Source organism: Lepidochelys olivacea (assembly GCF_965140295.1).
Source record: "Lepidochelys olivacea isolate rLepOli2 genome assembly, chromosome: 2".
Taxonomy (NCBI): domain Eukaryota; kingdom Metazoa; phylum Chordata; order Testudines; family Cheloniidae; genus Lepidochelys; species Lepidochelys olivacea.
In genome coordinates this window covers 70,431,331-70,450,344 of record NC_140412.1, presented here as the reverse complement: position 1 = coordinate 70,450,344, position 19,014 = coordinate 70,431,331, and the positions used below count along the sequence as shown (strand labels likewise).

The following is a 19,014-nucleotide window of genomic DNA, read 5'->3' as shown; positions in this document are numbered from 1 at the left end:
GGTTACTGAAACAGTACTGAACATAGTTTGTCCTGGTCTACAGTCACAATTAGACTGGATTCAGCACCAGTCAAACCGTAATACGTTCCCTGCAACAAGTAATATTTCTAACACAGATAAGTCTAGGAAGAGCAACCGTGGAAAGGATACACCTTAGACAGAAAACAAAATTTTCCACACTGCATCTAGTTAAGAAAAATTCTTTAGAGAGGATGCCCAGTCAGCTCATTGCTGAAGACTCAATGAGATTTAGGATTTAACAACCTCGTTAAACACAAAAATCTAACTTTAAATACTGTTGTCTGAATTACTAGTCCATACAGAAAATACCAGTAAATGATACAGTAAGGATGGTATTATTTCTCAAAGCTTCATAATTCACCTGAACTGTCCCTGGACTCTTGCAGTGACATGGGATAAGCATTCCGTGTTAACTGCCCAAGTTGCGCGTTGCTTCACATCAACAAACTGAGGTCTTTAACCCTAGAGAACCTCGCTTTCTATTTGAGCTAACCACTGGGATCCAAGCGTTCTGTGAAACTCCACCTCCATTCATCCGGCACCAGCTGCTACTTGTGTTTATTAACACAGTAAATACGTCTAGCTTTAGCATTTGCATGGAGTAAAAAAATATGAACTGGCTCAGCTGCCAGCCTATGCTGTGCTGGGGGCCGTGTCAGAGGGTTGGTACAGCTAATCCCCAGCGTCACAGCTACTCTCTCCGTTGTTCAGTTCGGGTTTTAACGCCTCACGTGACATGCTCGTGATGGAAGGCAACGTGTGCCATCCGACCTGTCTGCCAGCCGGGGCTGCGAGGCCTCACCGGGGCTCCCCGGCGAACCCGCCACTTGCTGAGCGCCCCCTCCCCAAGCCCATCGAGCCTGCTGCTTCGCTCCCGGGCCGGTCACGGCGGCGGCGGGCAGAGAGCGGCTCTGGCTGGCTCACTGGGGAGCTAGCGGGGGGCTGGTATTCCCTGAGCCCAGCCGCGCCCGGTGACCCGGCCCGGACACAGCCCACGCGGGGCAGGGGGGTTTCTCTGGGAGAGGAGAAGAGTCCCCGGCCCGCACACACTGGAACAAGCCCCTCAGCAGCACAGGAGGCGCGCGGGGCTGGCCAGAGGAGACCCGGTGCCGGAGCGCTGCAGCGCCCGGCTCAGCGGCGGGGCTTACGGACCCATCCGGCTCTCAACTCTCCGAACGGGCACCGGGAGCAGACCGAGTGCGCCCAGACGGGAGACTGGGGGGGGTGGGGAGGGGGGAAGAGCGCGAGGCACCTTCGGGGGACGGCTGGGGGCGTGCGCGAGCGCGGGGCCTCACAATTGGGCGCGAGGCACCGTGCGAGGGGGGAGGAGACAGAGAGTGGCGCGCGCCGAGCGCCGGGGCCCCGAGCTCTGGCCAGGAACAGGGCGGAGGCCGCGCGCGGGAGGAGAGCGGGGGGCTGTTCCCCCCTCCCGGCCGCTCACCGCGTTCTTCTTCTGCACCATCTTGTCCATCTTCTTGGCGATGCGGATGATCTCGTCTTCGGTATTCATGGCTGCGGAGGCCCGAGCGGGGCCCGGCCGTCGCGGCGAGGGCTGGGCCTGCTGCGGGACGCACCCGAGAGACGAGAGGGGACCCGGCCACGGACGCAGCCGCTCAGGGCCGTCAGTGCAGAAATGGAGCCGGGCCGCCGGATAACAAATGAACCCAGCAGCCCGAGCGGCGGCGCCGGCGCCAGGCAGCGCTCATCAAGCACCAGCCAGGGGAGGCAGACCTCACTGAGGCAGCCCGAGAGCATCCACCCGCGCGGGCGGGGGGGGGAGAAGCTGGGGAAAGGCGGGGTTAGCGGCGCGGGCCCTGCCCCCACAGCGGCGACCGAGGGCTGCCGCCGCCCAGACTCCGGCTCGCTCGGTGCGTCCGCCGGGCGGCGCCGCGCGCAGAGGTGGCTCAGGCACCGTGGCCCGCGCTACCCAGCGGCAGCTCCGCACCCGACTCCTCAGAGCCGTGGGGAGCCAGTTCCCCCGCCGCCTGCGGTGCGCTGATTGCTGGGCCCGGGCAGGTGCGGGAGCTGCAGTCTCCAGCCCCGGGTGCCCGGACGGCTGGTCACAACGATCGCTTGTAAGGACAAACGGCTGCTCCGCCTTTCTGCCCTGAAGCGCTGTTACTGCCCGGAAGAGAAGGAGGCTCCCCACAAGCCCCACACCGCCTTGCTTGTTGATTGGTCGGGAGCAGGATTCCCAGCAAGCCACTGTCAGCTCCCCTTGTTGGTTTTACTTCACCAAGGGCGTCTCGACGCTACAAACTGAAGTCCACCTACAGCCACTGTAGTAAATGCGGTCCTGTCCGCACTACCCTCCTTCTGTCCGTCCTTGCCAGGAGTGCTTTCACAGACTTAAAAAGGGTAGTGTGGAGGCAACAGCCTGGCTTGGAGTGAGGAGCCAGGAGCAGCAACGCTCTAGCTGGAGGCCCCAGTCACCTCAGGGTGACACCAGAGCTGTGAGCCTGTTTGGTTTTTTTGGTCAATTTCATGGCTCCCTGCTGGAGTCATGAAATTCACAAGAATGACAGCGAACAGCTGAGGTAAGTAACCCTTAGCGTATACATGGACACTGGCTTGTCCTAATTACACTAACGTAAGCCCTATGCCTCTTGTGGAGGTGGAGTTATTTTGTCATTTTGTTAGTGGAGTAGGGCACTTACATCAGGGGGAGCACAACCTAACTAGTATAGACCAAACCTGAGATTGGAGCTTGTGTCCACACTAGTCTGGAAATTGCCAACCTTAGCTCTTGTGTAGACTGGCCACACTGTGTTTTAACTCTCCTCTTGTCAGCTACACAGAGGCCTGTTCTACACTACAAAGTTAGGTCGATTCAAGGCAGCTTACGTCAATCTAGTTGCGCATGTACACTTAAATTGGTCTCCCAACCACATAAGTGCCCCCTTACTCCGACATAGTAACACCATCTCCCCAAGCAGCTTAAAGCCACAATCAATGTACTCAGGTGAATGTAATGCAAGCATAGAACCTGTGTTACTTATTTTGACCTTAACTGTCCTCTAGCAGCTGTCCTACAGTGCCTCACATGGACTGCTCTGGTCATCAATGTGAATTCCATTGCTCAGGGGTCATGGAGACCAGAATTCCCCCTGCCTCTTTAAGGCCCCACAAATTTTTGAAACTCCTTTTTCCTGATTGCCCAACTTGGCAAACACACCTATCAGCTCTCCATTGTTGAGTGCAACTACCCAGCTGATTATGCTGCTCCATGCTCTAGCACACTCATGTCTGGAGTAGACAGGTGATACTGGATTTTCTGGTCATATGGGGAGAGGAGGCTATGAAGGCACAGCTCCAAACCAGCCTAGAAATATCAACATCTATGAGTGGATTGTTCAGCAGATGCAGGAGAAGGAGTACAACAGGGACTAGCAGCAGTGTCGCCAAGGAGCTGCAGCAGGCATACCAGAAGGCCAGGGAGGACAACGAATGGATGTGATACTAAGCTGCAGACCTGCAACTTTTACTACGTGTGTCATGCTGCATGCTATACTCAACAGAGACACCGCCCCCAATCCCCACAGCAGCATGGATACCTGCAAGGAGCCTGAGTCACAGACGCCTGCTGTGAACACGGAGGAGGAGGAGGAGGAGGTGGTAGTGGTTGAGGAGGAGGATAATGGGCGACAGGTGCCATGGGGATCCAGGTACACAGCAAGCCAGGACCTGTTTTTGACCCCACTGCAGTCTAGTCAGTTCACCAGTCGAGCCCAATGTAAGGGAAGGGTAAGTAGATAGATAGATTTTCAATTACAGAGGTGGCATTCCTAAAGTAGCAGGATACATGTTTTGACTTTTCATTAATTAACTCATGCTAGAAAAGGTAGTGGTACAACCAAGGGAGGTAGAGTTGCTATCTGCTTCTCATTCCCTTATAGGTTTAGGCAGGGGATGGCCACGTGGAGCAGTTTGTTTACGTACGCTGGGCACATGATGCCCTTGAATCCTCCTGAGAGGTCACAATGAAACTTTCATAGAGGTACTCTGAAATCCTCTGCCAACAGTTTGTAGGGAGGGCTGTCTTATTTCTTCCTCTGTGGTAAGATGCTTTCCCAAACCGTTCAGCAATAAGTTCAGCAGGCACCGCTGCAGTACACAGACTAACAGCATACAGGTCTGTACTCTCTCTGCCTTTGTTACCCTCAGATGTGAAATAAATCACCACCACCTGTGGAAAATAGTGCCAACTTTCAGTATCAGTGCCCTTTTCTACTAGAATGTAACTGAACAATTCCCCTGTCATTTCCCCAACTCCAGGCAGGCCACAGTCACTGGCTGCTGCTGTGACTGGCACAGTGCACAAACAATCCCAAGAAGAAGTGAGAATGTAGTGCTTAAAACTTCAGGGGAGCAAGAGAAGTGAGATCAGCATCTTAAGTTTTGCTTTCTTTAATGTATACACTGACAATGGTACCTCTGTGTGTTTTATCTTCAACAGCTGCCATTGCCTAGCCTTTAGGGTTCCCCCTTCACACCCACAGAACACCCGAGTCAGATAAGGAGGAGAAAGAAGAGGACTTGGGATGACAAGTTCAGTGAGATCTGAAAGCCAGTGCAGCGTTGGACCATGAGCACATCAAGGGATGAACATTGCAGAATGAACATTGTAGGCAGCTTGGAGAAGGAAAAAGTGGAGAGGAGAAAGGCTCAAGAGTCCCAGCAAGAAAAGGAGGGAGATGCACCGAGACATAGTGAGGCTTCTCAGGCAGCAAACACGGTTGCTATAGATCCTGGGCTTGCTTCCCTCTGCAGCCCATTGAGAACTCAATATCAGGACCTCCCAAAATCCCCCCCCCCTCCACACACACACATATTTTGTGGGGCATCAGGAATTGTTGCACTACCCCTAACCGTCCACCCCAGGGGAAATTAAAGACAAACAGAGCTTCAGGTACACTAAATGTGGCTTTCACAGGTTAGTGTATGTGTAGCTGAAATAGAGATGAATGTTTTCCCCTTCATAATTTCTGTTTTCTTAATAAAATTTACTAAATTACATTTTTTATATCTGTTTTCAAATTGCACTGATTTTGTTGCAGAATAAAGTTCTATTATTTGGAACATAATTCATTTTTATTAGGTCACAACATACACCATGGGATACCTATCCCTGGTGTACAACACTATGCTGATACAAGCACTCCTGGTGAGTGCACGCACCACTGATGCAAGGAGCCAAGTATTCACACACACAAGCAATGTACTGAGGCGGGTGTATCTGACGTAACTTGCATTGACATAAGTTTGTAGTGTAGACATGGCTAATACAGGTGAAATGATACATTGGTTCAAATGACAGCAGCTAGGCTAGAGTGGGGCTAGTGCCTATGCGGTTACAGGGGCAGGAAATAGTTTTGAGGCTGTGCCTATAGCTGACTTTGTTTTTCCACCAGAGGTAGCAAAGGTGGGAATTTTTAAGAAAAACAGTCAAGTGGCCTGTCTGAGAAAAGGGCCAGATTTTGAAAAGTTTTTGGGGAGGGAGGGATAGCTCAGTGGTTTGAGCATTGGCCTGCTAAACCCGGGGTTACAAGTTCAATCCTTGAGGGGGCCATTTAGGGATCTGGGGCAAAAATTGGGGATTGGCCCTGCTTTGAGCAGGGGGTTGGACTAGATGACCTCCTGAGGTCCCTTCCAACCCTGATATTCTCTGATTCTAAGTAAGCAAGCCTGGCTGAGGCTTACACCATGTTTGATGAAACCCTTTAAAACATTGTTTTGGACTGATTCAGGCTTAACTCAGCTTTGAATGTGGATGGGGCCAAACCTTTTGGGAAACTATGCCCTAGTCTAGGTAGCAACCACTTCCTGTCTTAATGAGCTGTGTCTATTCTAGACTTATTACTTAAAATTTCTCTCTCCCCCCCTCCCCCTGCAGTTCCACCAGCAGCAGCTCTAGTGTAGACAGGCTGCTGGCAGCTGCCATTTTCCCAACCAGCATTAGATGAGCCAGTTAAAATGTTGGCAGCCAGTCTATGCCGGGGCAATAGACAAGCTACATGAATGGCAGCACTAGTGCGAAACAAAAAATAAAACTAGTGTAAACATAGCCATTGTGTTTAATCAGAGTTAGCCTGAACAAGTTTAAAAAGTGAATAGAATGAAATGAAAGTCTTCAGGCCTAGTGAACCATTTTCAAATAGCTTTTGCTTATTGGAAATGTCTTCTCCCCCCCCCCCCCAAAAAAAAACCCACCCTGCATGCCTCAGCAGCTGCAAATGCAACCTTACTAATGTCCATCCTGTAATAGGTAAGGAAATGATAGCAAGGTAACTTAAATGCTACCCAGTGCCAATGACAAGCCAGCTGCTTTGGAGTATTACATGCATACACCTTACAACCAGACTGGTGGACTGAAGAAAATTCCAGAAAATAATTCAAAAGACAATGGGAAGAGTGACTAGTGACCAGAATGCTGATGGCTGTAGCAATGCTTCTGCTCATACACCTTCCTTTTCAGAAGATGAAAACAAATAATAATCTAGACAAGCTCAGCATAGTCACAGCTCCCATTGTGCAATCTGCTGCAAAGATTTCTGGATGATTTTCATGTATCTGTACAATTGCTAAATCAATGTTTGTTGTGAATTGGCTATTATCTGCTTTGTATTTAGCCAGTAACTTTGTATTGCTGACAAACACGTGTCCAACACTAATTTTTTTAGTCTGTTTCAGCTGCTGTTGGAACAGGCTGTTGTTTTGCACCAGCATCCGCGTCCTAAGGGAAAACAAGCTGCCAAGGAACACAGCTGAAGTGACAACACGTTTTGCATACAGCAAGCACATTTTTCACATTTTTTTGTTTTTTCTAGGAGGACACTAGATGCTACCTTAAGATAACGTATCAACAGGGTGAGAGAAGAAAATAAAGACAAGAGGCTGGGGCGTTACTAAGGCTATGGCTACACTACGAGGTTTTTAGCGACACAGCTGTGCCGCTAAAAGGCATGCAGTGTAGCTGCTGTTTGTCAGCAGGAGAGAGCTGTCGTGCCAACAAAAAACTTCCATTCCCATGAGCGGCAGTGGCTTTGTCAGCAGGAGAGTGCTGTTCACACTGGTGCGTTTTGTCGGTTAAACTTTTGTCGTTCAGGTGTGTGTTTTTTTTTAACACCCCCGAACTACAAAAGTTTTGCTGATGAAATGCAGCGTAGACAAACTCCCCTACTTAGCAGATCCAAATCCTGCTGATAGGAGACGACTTACTAAGGATCAAGTAGGATAGAATTCCCTACTCGGGCTGGGCTTGGTACAGCATGGCTGCGTGTCATTTAATAGCCTGTAGGAGGTTAGACTAGATGATCTGGTGGTCATTTTTAGTCTTAAACTCTATGACTAAGTTCCAATGAATTGTCCCTGCTGCTACAAAGACAGCATACTGAGAAATTAGTGAAGTTTCATCTCAGTATGTAAAAGATTTGATTCTAGAGATTTCTAACAGAAAATACTTAAAGATTGGTCATGAATATGACTAAATTCATCAGTTTCACTTTCCTTGGGACTAACTGATCGTATGTATGAGAAACTACTTTAATAGAACAACTGTTCAGCACTCAAGGCAAACTCCAAAATTTGGTTGCAGATGAAACTCTAATTCTCCTACCATGTGAGTCTATGTTAATAAGTCTAATTACATGATCACATCTCAGAATTATCCTGTCCATTTTTCCAACAATCTAAGGGGTTTTTTTCATATAACAATTTGATGGTTAATTGTCCACTTTATGCTTACTGATCTGGACTTGATATAAGCTCTCTTCTTACTATTATTCACTCTGTATTTTTAAAAAAAGAAATTAACTATCTTTTTCTCCCCAGCAGAACAGATTTTGTTGGATACAATTAATGGGATGAGAAACTTAAATACAAAGCTAAAGCTCCGCTCCTACCGCTTACTCTACACAGGTAAAGACCCAGCTCTCATGGAGAACTGGGGTCTGCAAAGGCAGAGAGCTCTTTGCAATATCAAGCTTTAGTCTGTCATCTGTTGGTATATATGATTTACTGTATACTTTTCATCTGAGCATCACAGAATCTGACATACAGAGAAGTACATAGTACAACAAATGGTATCTACATTGTATACTATAATGTTTTGTATTAAAGGAGTAGTGTGTGAATGAAAGACTATATCAATTTATATACAGAAGGTGGCCTAGTTAAGGTTACATGCAACTTTGGCACTTTTTAACTTCTGAGCACTTCAGTGTGTAACACAAGATCTTTACAAGCAGCTTTTCCTATAAAGCTTTATATTTAAAAAAGAAATCAGTGGAGAAAATATTGACACTACACTACATATTCATCATGGGGGAAGATTATGATATGATTGGTTATGATGCAGTTTGTACAAGATGAGTCATGTGAAGTATCATTGGAAAAGTTATGATTTGCTGAATATGATTGTCCTATTCATGTGCATGTTTCATTTTTGTATCTGAATGAATATTGACTATGTATCTGTATTTCAAATGTGCTTACTCTGAGTAACACTCACAGGTAGCCTTTCAGGTACAACAGTGAAGAAGCTAGACATTGTTCATGGCCCATCAGCAAAGACAATGGACTATGGAAGAGTTTAGCCTTCCTGTAAATGGTTTAGCCAGCCTGTAAGTAATGGCTGCTATGACTCAGCAAGAGCATATGACCAGACCACATAATACTGAACTCCATTTTGGGTACCTGTATTTTTTCACAAATTGGGTTGGGAACTGTTTTTAGAACAAAGGGTTCGCTGCCATATGTTAAAACTATATAAGGTAGGGTGTGACATCATCTAGGGAGGCGGTTCTCAAACTGTAGGTCGGGACCCCTGTTAAGGTTCCTTCCCCACTCTGAACTCTAGGGTACAGATGTGGAGACCTGCATGAAAAACCCCTAAGCTTATTTTTACCAGCTTAGGTTAAAACTTCCCCAAGGTACAAACTATTTTACCTTTTGCCCTTGGACTTTATTGCTGCCACCACCAAGCATCTAACAAATATATAAGAGGGAAAGAGCCCGCTTGGAAACGTCTTTCCCCCAAAGATCCTCCCCAAACCCTACACTCCCTTTCCTGGGGAAGGCTTGATAAAAATTCTCACCAATTTGCATAGGTGAACACAGACCCAAACCCTTGGATCTTAAGAACAATGAAGAAGCAATCAGGTTCTTAAAAGAATCACCTCTGTAAAATCAGGATGGTAAATACCTTACAGGGTAATCAGATTCAAAACATAGAGAATCCCTCTAGGCAAAACCTTAAGTTACAAAAAGACACAAAAACAGGAATATACATTCCATTCAGCACAGCTTATTTTATCAGCCATTTAAACAAAACAGAATCTAATGCATATCTAGCTAGATTACTTACTAAGTTCTAAGACTCCATTCCTCTTCTGTTCCCGGCAAAAGCAACACAGACAGAGAGAACCTTTGTTTCTCCCCCCCTCCAGCTTTGAAAGTGTCTTGTCTCCTCATTGGTCATTTTGGTCAGGTTCCAGCGAGGTTATCCTAGCTTCTTAACCCTTTGCATGTGAAAGGGTTTTTCCCTCTGGCCAGGAGGGATTTTAAAGGTGTTTACCCTTCCCTTTATATTTATGACAACCCCAAAGTGGGATGCAACCCCATTTTAATGGAATAACCAGGGACGACACCCAAACCCTACCGCCCGAGGCTGAAGCAGAAGCCCTTGGGTGGCAGGGCTCTAAACTAGTGTACCTTTGAGTGAAGTGTCTATGGGAAAATCTCAGCTCCATGAGCAAAGGCTGTTGCATATTCCTCTCCACATCAAAAGCAGGTGAACTGAATAATAAATTCATACTGGTTGGGGTTTTGACCAGGTGGGATGGTACAACTCTGGGGTCTTACACTAGGAAACTGGGGGTTATTTTGGCTGTAGCCTCTCTATTGCTGGTTCATGCAGTGGCTGGCCAGAGCCTGCATGCAAGTGCAGCTGGGTGTGTAAAACTGGGAGCGGGCTGCAACTTGTCACAGCAACACCGTGTGAGAGGAAACCCAGGCTGATGAGTTGGAGGGCTGAGTGGTACCCCAGTTTCAGGTGAAACCCTGGTTGGAACCCGTCACACATGTAAAAAGGCACTTTCCAAGATCGTAAATCTTAATCTTGTCCAAGAAAAAGAGAAAAGGTTTGCATGGTGATATATTCCATGATCTGGGAACATATAGCTAGTTACAAGCAGACAACCCTCTCTCGTTCACCTACAGAGGGTGCAGGATAGAGACCTTCTTTAAATCTCAGAAACAGCAGCAATTTAGGTTCATCAAACCAAAGACTAACAGTCTACCTTGAATCAACTCTGGGACTTGCCCCAGGAGCCACAGTCCTCCCATGGGGGAAGGTGGGGTGAGAAGGTAGCTTGCTAATTTTTTACCTGCTGCACTTTCTCAGTAATTTCTGAAGTAGTATGCTGTTTGTTAGTGGCCATATCTATTATACCTCAGGAGAGGCATGTCTAGTTTTATGTAAATCAAACACACCATACAAGAGAGGGTTCTGCTGAGCATGTGTCCCTTTCAATCTGTTTATACTTCATTAGCTAGTTCATTCAACAAAATTTAGGTTCTGTTTGTACAATACCACTTTATAATCTGTAAGAGTGCTGCTAATAAATATATTTTCATTTGAAATCTCCAGTAGTAGCTGTAACTAATTTGGAAATGTATTTTTAATAGAAAAATATATAAATAGCTCTGGAGGGGTAACAATAATCATTACTTGTCACTCCATGATCATGTGTCCCACCCTTCCCTACTGCAGCAGCTAGTGTCATGGATTCTCTATTGCAATAAATCCCCTGTGGGTGATGCAGCTGCTTTAGCATTTGAAAGCTAGTTTAAATTTAAACAGGGAATGTGTGTATAATCTTCTTGGCAAGTATATAAAATAAATCAATAAATGAAGTCTTAGTATTTGCTTTGATATGCTTGTAAATGACACAGCAGATTCACTTGTAAAGCTGAAGTACTGGGCAAGTTACCTGGTCATGTAGCTAACGTTATTAAGCTTTGTTCCAGAGTATCTTTCCCTGCTCTTTATTTTGAAATATTGGCTTTATATGCAGTTACTATATTATTTATTTTAAACATTATTTTGTACCCTTCTAAAACGGTTAAGAACGGAGCACAATAAATGAGCAAGAATGGTGGAAATAGAATGTGTTTTATGAAAGATTATTTAAGAAAACAGCTGCAAATAGTTATATTATTTTAGATTTGATAAAAGGCCAATGTTAAAGTTTAATGAAAACCTACATTGAAATATCAGACGGTGTAGTCAAAAATTACAGTATACTCTTGTTAGTACCTGTTAGTAAATATTAATACTTTTAGTTCTTTGTTTTTATCTATCTATCTATCTATATATATAATCTCACAATCAAACTATTCTTTAGAATCTTTAACCTCAACAAAGAGTATGTCTGAATTCTAGGGCCCAGAATACTGGTCCTTGACCGATAACTAACCCTATTCAGGAATTTATCTATATTTTAACAATCTCCGATGCCTTCATGTCTATACAAATCCAGATATTCTTGGAAATCATCTCCTTAACTTACATATATACATACACACACATATAATGCTGACATAAGTATGTATAGACTAATAAGGGATGATTGTTATAGCAGATGTTTCCTGTTGGGGAATTACTATGGAAGAATGATGGTGGGGTAAGAAGGACCCACGGCAAGATATCTTGAATTGTTTGTTCTCCCAGCTGTAAATACTCATACCTTCACACATAAATCAGATAAACGGAGAATGTATAGAAATGACATCATATGTTTCTGGGTGAATATTCTTGGCAACAAGGTTTTCTTTGTCTGAAACTCTATATAATGATACTGATATGGGAACTTAGCCGAGGAAATAAAAACTGCACAGCCCTTCCAGATGCAGGAGAGATACCTATCCAGGTCTTAGTCTGACAACAAAGGGTGGTATGTATCTCTTACTTTCTGTATAGTGTTGTACTAATCTGATTGATAATCTTAGATTAAATAATTCCAATTGAGCCTGTTATTTCAACAATCTTGAGTCATTAACTCAGATGCACAACACTTAATATATCACTAAACTTTAAGTATCAAATACAACAGAAACAAACAGGAAGCCAGCACCGTGGCAATTTTAAGACAGCTGACCACTTGGGTCCATGAGATTTTCAAAGCTTTTTTAAAAACTGACTAAATTTTTGCTAATTTATCCGCAATTTCATACCTATCTATATTTTTAGTTGAAAGTTCAATATCCGATACCATCCGTGTATAATCTTTACTCTATAACTAACCTGGATCTTTCTTCTTAGTAACTGATGCACATTTCTGATACAATACATTAGCATTTCCCCTACACAGACTCCACTGAGAATGTCAGGGTTTAGAATCCTATTCAACTGACGAGTGATGCTTCTGTACTGCTTTTTTATAACAGCACAAAACTAAGTGTTTGATCAATCTCAAGCTGCACTTTTTTTTTTTGCCATTACTAGAAATATAGTATACCTACTCACATTTTTACAGAAATGGCATGATCAGCCACTTCTGAAGTATCTTATATAAACTTACTTACTTATGTAAACTGGCCAGTAGAAGTCACATCTTTTCTCAAAGAAGGAATGGGCATATTTTCCAAGGAATTTTCCAAAAGCATACATTTTTTGGCTCTAGGAGACCCAACAAGTCAATTTAAAGTAGAACCAATAGTTTTATCCCTGTCCCCTCTTTACTTTTTCTTTTGTAACTGAATGATGTATCTAAACCATTTTTGGGATAATGAAGTACTCTAAAATTAGCTCCGAGAGCTAACATTTGAAGGCTTTTTTTTAAAAAAAGACTTCAATGTCAGAGATCATCTTCAGTGATTAGCCTTGCCTTTGAGAGTTACCCAAGGCAGTATTGCCTTTAGGGATGGAGAAGATTTTGAGTCTCATTCAATACCTTTTTTACATTTATCCTTAAATAGGAAGCTGAGAGACTTTGTTTTAAGCAGCAATTTAGTACTGAATGCTGGAAAGGGGTGTAATATCCATTACATACCCAAGTAGTGCTTTAAACACAGTATTTGCATTCAAGACAATAGAGATCAGCACTTAAATATAAGTGTTGTAATTTGAGTATAATTGCTTAAACATACATTTTTTTTAAAGTTAAAAAAATTTTAAACACACATACTACTGTATTGTCACTGTTAGCTTCTACTTGGTATCTGAGTACAAAAAAGCAGATTTGTCACATCCTAATGCTGAATGCTCCAAACAAAACAAAAGAAGTCCATACATTTTGAACTTTATCTTTTCTTTTTTTTTCCCTCTTTCCCTTTTTTCAGTTTGTCTCATCACAGCCTCCCTCCCTATGATTACCCGACCTTCCTTCATATGACTCATGATATAGTAACCATATGGTACGTACATCACTGAACAATCAAAGAATGGAACCAGCTGCTAGGATCACATACAACCTCTTACTTTGCAGTTTCCTGTTTGATTTTTTAAATGAAAATACTAATTGTAACTGTTAAGGATGTTGAAAACTGTATTACTGAAAAAATGCCTGCCTTAAGGCAGAGAAGTGCCTGGAGAAAGCTATGCCAATACAGCAGGTTAAGGAAGACTGAAGTTCTTGTTTGTTAGTCAAAAACCAGGCAGATAAGCAACATAATTCTCAGGGCATTTTAAAAAATTACTTAGTTTCATTTTCTTTCAGTTTCCTTTCTGGGAGTGTGAAGATGAAAAAGTTAGATTATACCTCAGAACTAAGGTGACAGAAATATATAAATTGTTGCCGACTGACAGTTTTTCCTTCCAAGTAGAGGGAAACAGCAATTTCTTTGTCTGATGGAGAGTGCAAATTATACTTAAAAAAACGCCCAAAAAATAAAATAAAATACCCCACATCCTTGAAGTGACTGCTATTACACACTGTTAATGAAAGCTGGCTTTCTAAAGACTATTACCACACAACTGTTATCTGAAAGTACTTTTTCCAAACACTGATTGTTTGAAGTTTATTTCACAATTATAGAAACAAAGATTTTTACACTTTCCTACTATAGAAATCATTTCAACAAAGCTCAAGGTTTCTTACCATAAATAAATGAGTAAACTAAGTAACAACATCTTGATTTTTTACGTTAAATAACATCTGCTTATATTCTTCAACGTAAAGGAAATTGAAGCATTAAAATGATTGTTTATAAAATTTAAGATACCCGGGCCTTAAACATATGGCTTCATTATCAACATCCTATACAGTACATTCTTAAAATTATATCCATTATGTGTCAAGTAACGCCTATATATAAAAGATGCATTTTAACAGTTTTATGAAGTGCAATACACTTCATAGAGAGAATACATTTAACAACTCTAATATACTGTAACTAGTATATAGTATTTGTCAGCAACCCACTGTGTGCAATTATATAATACTTACAAGGTAAGAGGTAAAGACCAAATCTTCCAGCCCTCACTATGGCAATGTTCCCAGTGACATCAATAGTTTTGCCTCAGTAATGGATGCAGGATTTGTCCAAAAATTCACAACCCAATTTGTGTTTATAAACAAACTGAATATTCAAATAGCAGGTCCAAAGCTTCCGACTGAACAAAACATTCAATTTGGTTTGAACAAAAAATTAGGCATGTGTTTGAAATTAATTAGTGTTCGGAATCTACATAACTAATGGGTTTCAGAGTAACAGCCGTGTTAGTCTGTATTCGCAAAAAGAAAAGGAGTACTTGTGGCACCTTAGAGACTAACCAATTTATTTGAGCATAAGCTTTCATGAGCTACAGCTCACTTCATTGTTGTAGCTCACGAAAGCTTATGCTCAAATAAATTGGTTAGTCTCTAAGATGCCACAAGTACTCCTTTTCTTTTTACATAACTAATGTCACAGCAAAAATGTAGGTCTCTATTTCTTGGGGGTAAAATGCAGACAAGAAAAAGCAAATTTTGTTTTCAGTAGCTTAACAGTGTTTGTAGATGTCTTTCCTCTGTCTGGGTGAGAAGAATAAAATCTAAGTAAACAAAATGAATTCTAGGAACGTGCAGTACTGATTTCAAATGTGCAATCTTGGTATTTACTATCCCATAGGTCTAACTTCTATCCCCTAGTAAAATAATGGAACAAATATTGAGAAAAAAGATCACTTGTCTGGGCTCATTCAACCTAGCACATATGCTAATCCTGGCAGGAATTCTCAGTAGCCATGTCTGCCAGTGAAGAGGCTCCTGCTGCAAAAGAATCCACACAACCTCCCTTCAATCTGAAAGGGTACAAAGGTCCAGCACAGCCCAAGAAGCATGTTGCACTAACTAGGGAGATGTGTTGATTCAAAGGTATCCTTGAAGTAATTTCGAGCATCAAACTCCTACTGATCCCCACTGCTACACAGCAGTCCTCCTTGGTGGAAAAAACTGAAGGATCTCTTCCTGGAGCACAGTGGGCCAGACTGATGCAAAGTGTAGTAGTTTACATTTATTTGCACCAGATTTGGTGAATCTAGTCCCTAAAGCAGTGGTCTCCAACCTTTTTATACTCAAGATCACTTTTTGAATTCAAGTGCAATCCAGGATCTACCCTGCCCCTTCCCCCGGCTCCCTCCATCACTCGCTCTCCCACACCCTCACTCGTTTTCATTGGGTTGAAGCAGAGGGTTGGGGTTCAGGAGGGGGCATAGCTCTGGGCTGGGCCTTAGGGGTTCAGAATGCAGGAGGGGGCTCTAGGCTGAGCCTGGGTGCAAGAGGGGGTGAGGAATGCAGGAGAGGGTATGGGGTGCTGGCTTTGGGAGGGGGCTCAGGTCTGTGGCAAAAGCTTGGGGTGCAGGAGGGGGTTCAGGGTGGAGGAGGGAGTATGGGGTGCCGACTCCGGGAGGGCGCTTAGGGCTGGGGTGCAGCACTTACCTCGGGCGGCTTCCAGTCGGTGGCGCAGCAGGGCTAAGGGAGCGTGGGGCTGGGGGGCACATGGCTCCAAGCACTGCCCTCTCTGCAGGCACCACCTCTGCAGTTCCCATTGGCCGCAGTTCCCCGATCCCAGACAACAGGAGCTGCGGGGGCAGTGCTTGCAGGCAAGAGCAGCGCATGGAGACCCCTGTCCTCTCCCCAGCCACAGGGGCGTGCTGGCTGCTTCCGGGAGCGGCGTGGAGCCAGGGCAGGCAGAAAACCTGCCTTAGCAGCAGCCCTGCTGCACCACCAGACTTTTAGTGGCCGGAGATCACCATCGACTGGGAGAGTCTCCAGGATCGACCATTTAATAGTGATCTACGGGTTGGTGACTACTGCCCTAAAGGGTAACAAGCAGCAGCATAGCATTACTGTTTAAAGATAAATCTTGTTAGATATGACTGGATATTTGGACAAAATTAGCACACAATGCAGTAGATCCAGTATTAGTATTCATTTTTAGTAGCGCATTTGATAGTGACAATGTGTTTTAATGTAAAATTAATTCAAGCTGACTTGTACAGGAACCCTTGAGGACAACAAACTGGCTACACATTGTAAACAAAAGTTAACAGTGGACTGTAATGTATAAAGTTGGGGAAAACACTGTGGGATACAACAGGTAACAGAGCTAAAACTAGTCTAATTTTAATATCTTTGTTAATGAAGTTAACCAATACTAAACTGAAGGCACTGCAAGCAGTACAGGAAATAACAGAAAAGGACTTGGAAATTAGAAATGTGCACAGATAAATTTGGAAGAGAAGTTTATACTGAGAAGAAATCATTCAACACACATGACAGAGTAAGAGCCAGAAGCAGTAATAATGGAAGAATTAGGGATTATAGTGGTAAGCAAACTAAATATGAGTTTGCAACATGAAATGATTGTAAAAGGATCCAATGCAGTTTTGGGATCATGTTTCTGAGCTAGGAAGTATAATACTTCTCAGTACAATTTTGGGGTGACCAAGACAGGAATATTGTACTCTTCTGGGCATCACACTACCAGAAAGATGAATTGTAGGATGTCTAGAGAACAGTAGTCAGAGGCAGGGTGTGTGAGAATTATAAGCAAGCATTAAAGTTAAAATATGTATATATTGGCTAAGAAGGGAGCATGAGAGTCTCCAAATAGCTGAAGTGTGCAAACATCAAATGGAGAAATATTCTATTTAGTTTGATAAGCTGAGATGTATGTAGTTATTGGGGTAATGGGATGAAATTAAAACGAAAAATTCAGGCTATCTGGAAATAATTTCCCAAAATAAGATGTATTAGGTTCAACATCAGACACTTAAAACTTGACTGAACAAAATACTATAAAGTAAGCTAGGAAGGAATCCTATATTGATCATCTATTTCATCTTTCTGCTAAAATGATCTTTCATCTCTAGTTTTCTATTAGCAGGACACTATTTCAACACAGTTAATCTATTGCTGAATTTGTATCATCAGTTTCTATTATACCACAAATTCCCAAAATTGTAACTTCCATGAGATATAGAATTCCTTCTGTTTCAAAGGTTTGACAGGACCCATTTTCATATTCCTAGAATATTCTAGGGCACTGGATGAACATGGAGCACACCTACGTGTGGAAAGTCATACATGTCATTTCCTTTTTAGACAAAAGCTAACGTCCCATGATGAACTTGCAATCAAAGTAAAGAAATAACAGTTGGCAGTTTCTCACTATAATGACTAAGTTATTACAATTCCATATTACATTCATACTGCAGCACTTAGGAAATAAAAAGTAGTTAAATACCAATGTTGTAGAGGAGTCTGTTCAACAATACCCATAATTTGTGTGCAACATCTGCATTGCTTTCCCAGTTGATTATTCTGGAGCAAAGCAGAAAAATAAAACAAGACACTTGAATTGCTCATGTAAAATACATTGTCAATACTTCTAAAAAAATTCAGTAAGCTACACAAGACAAAACCCATGAGGGTTCCAGTGTAGGAAAAACATGCAATATGAAAACAAGAATCTTAAAATGGAAAGGTTTCATGTATTTCTTTTAAACCTCAGTTTCATGAGTCAGCATCAAAGATCAATTTACACTAATAAATGTGAGCTATCACCAAATTGTGATAAGTGGTAAACACAGGACTAGTGATAAACACCTAAGTCCCCTTAGTTTCTGTGATGTCAACCCATTTTGGGGGGTAGAGGGTGTATGAGATAGCAAGTGTTTTCTTTTCTGACATCAGACGCTATTTGTAAGGTTAAAAACTAGACTGGAATAAATGCTATAACTAGAGTCATTGGTATGTATTCATTTGTAGGTAAGAGAACAACCCTCTTCACGTGCAGTAGCAATGTTTAAACCATTAAAATTTAAAGCTTTATCCTCACTAATATTCATTCTACCATCACATGCCTCTTATGTTTTACATGTTGCACATTTTATGTACAAGATATATATCAGGGTATCTTAATATACTTTCAACAAGTATTAGGAATACATCATATCCCAAGCATACAAGCTGGTCATGTTTAAACAGCTCATTTAACCAAAATGAGTTTAATTAGCCACATGACTGCTTTAAAAATGGTGCAATCAAAAAATCAGAAACATCTTAAAATTGTATTCTCAGATACATTCTGACACACTATCTAGCTGTCTCATTCCCTATAATCCCACCAGTGTATGATTTACTTGAAAGAATACCATTACTTGTGAAATATACTACTTAGTCCGTGTTCTTGGTATACATTTGCAACACAGAAGGTGTAGAAATAATGCTTTTGAACTGGGCATGTGAAAAGATTAACACATTCTACCAAAGCTGATGCTGGTGTTTTTATACAAAAGGCAACTCAAATCTTGTCAATCAACTGGTGGCAGGTGTTTGTCAACGAACTTCTTTACATCCATCATCTCCTGTTCAAGAACAAAATTATGCATTAGACAAGTGTTCAACTAAGATATTTTTCAGCAGTTAGCCGTCTCATTAAATTAGTATTTCAATACTGCAGTTACTACAAGCAACTGAGCTACAAATTGAGCATATAATTAGATTT

The 19,014-nt window shown here is 42.7% G+C and overlaps 1 protein-coding gene and 1 long non-coding RNA gene across 4 annotated transcripts in view; one reads left to right on the top strand and one right to left on the bottom strand.

The window, feature by feature from the left end:
• The window catches only part of LOC311515393 (transcription elongation factor A protein 1), a 109,242-nt gene that overhangs the window by 58,551 nt on the left and 31,677 nt on the right, over positions 1 to 19,014 (bottom strand). Inside the window, exon 1 of one of the 3 annotated variants that reach the window (XM_084618397.1) lies at positions 1,463 to 1,737. The exons of 1 other annotated variant lie outside the window; for it this stretch is intronic. In XM_084618397.1, coding sequence (XP_084474523.1) covers positions 1,463 to 1,531 — 69 coding nt within the window. In that variant the 5' untranslated portion in view covers positions 1,532 to 1,737. Of the gene's footprint in view, positions 1 to 1,462; positions 1,738 to 16,424; positions 18,875 to 19,014 lie in introns of those variants that run through there. One more of the 3 variants, XM_084618398.1, reaches the window with a different exon arrangement.
• On the top strand, positions 1,916 to 5,044 carry LOC311515395. The gene is made up of 2 exons (XR_014710126.1): positions 1,916 to 3,765; positions 4,478 to 5,044. It is a non-coding gene; the product is annotated as an uncharacterized lncRNA (long non-coding RNA).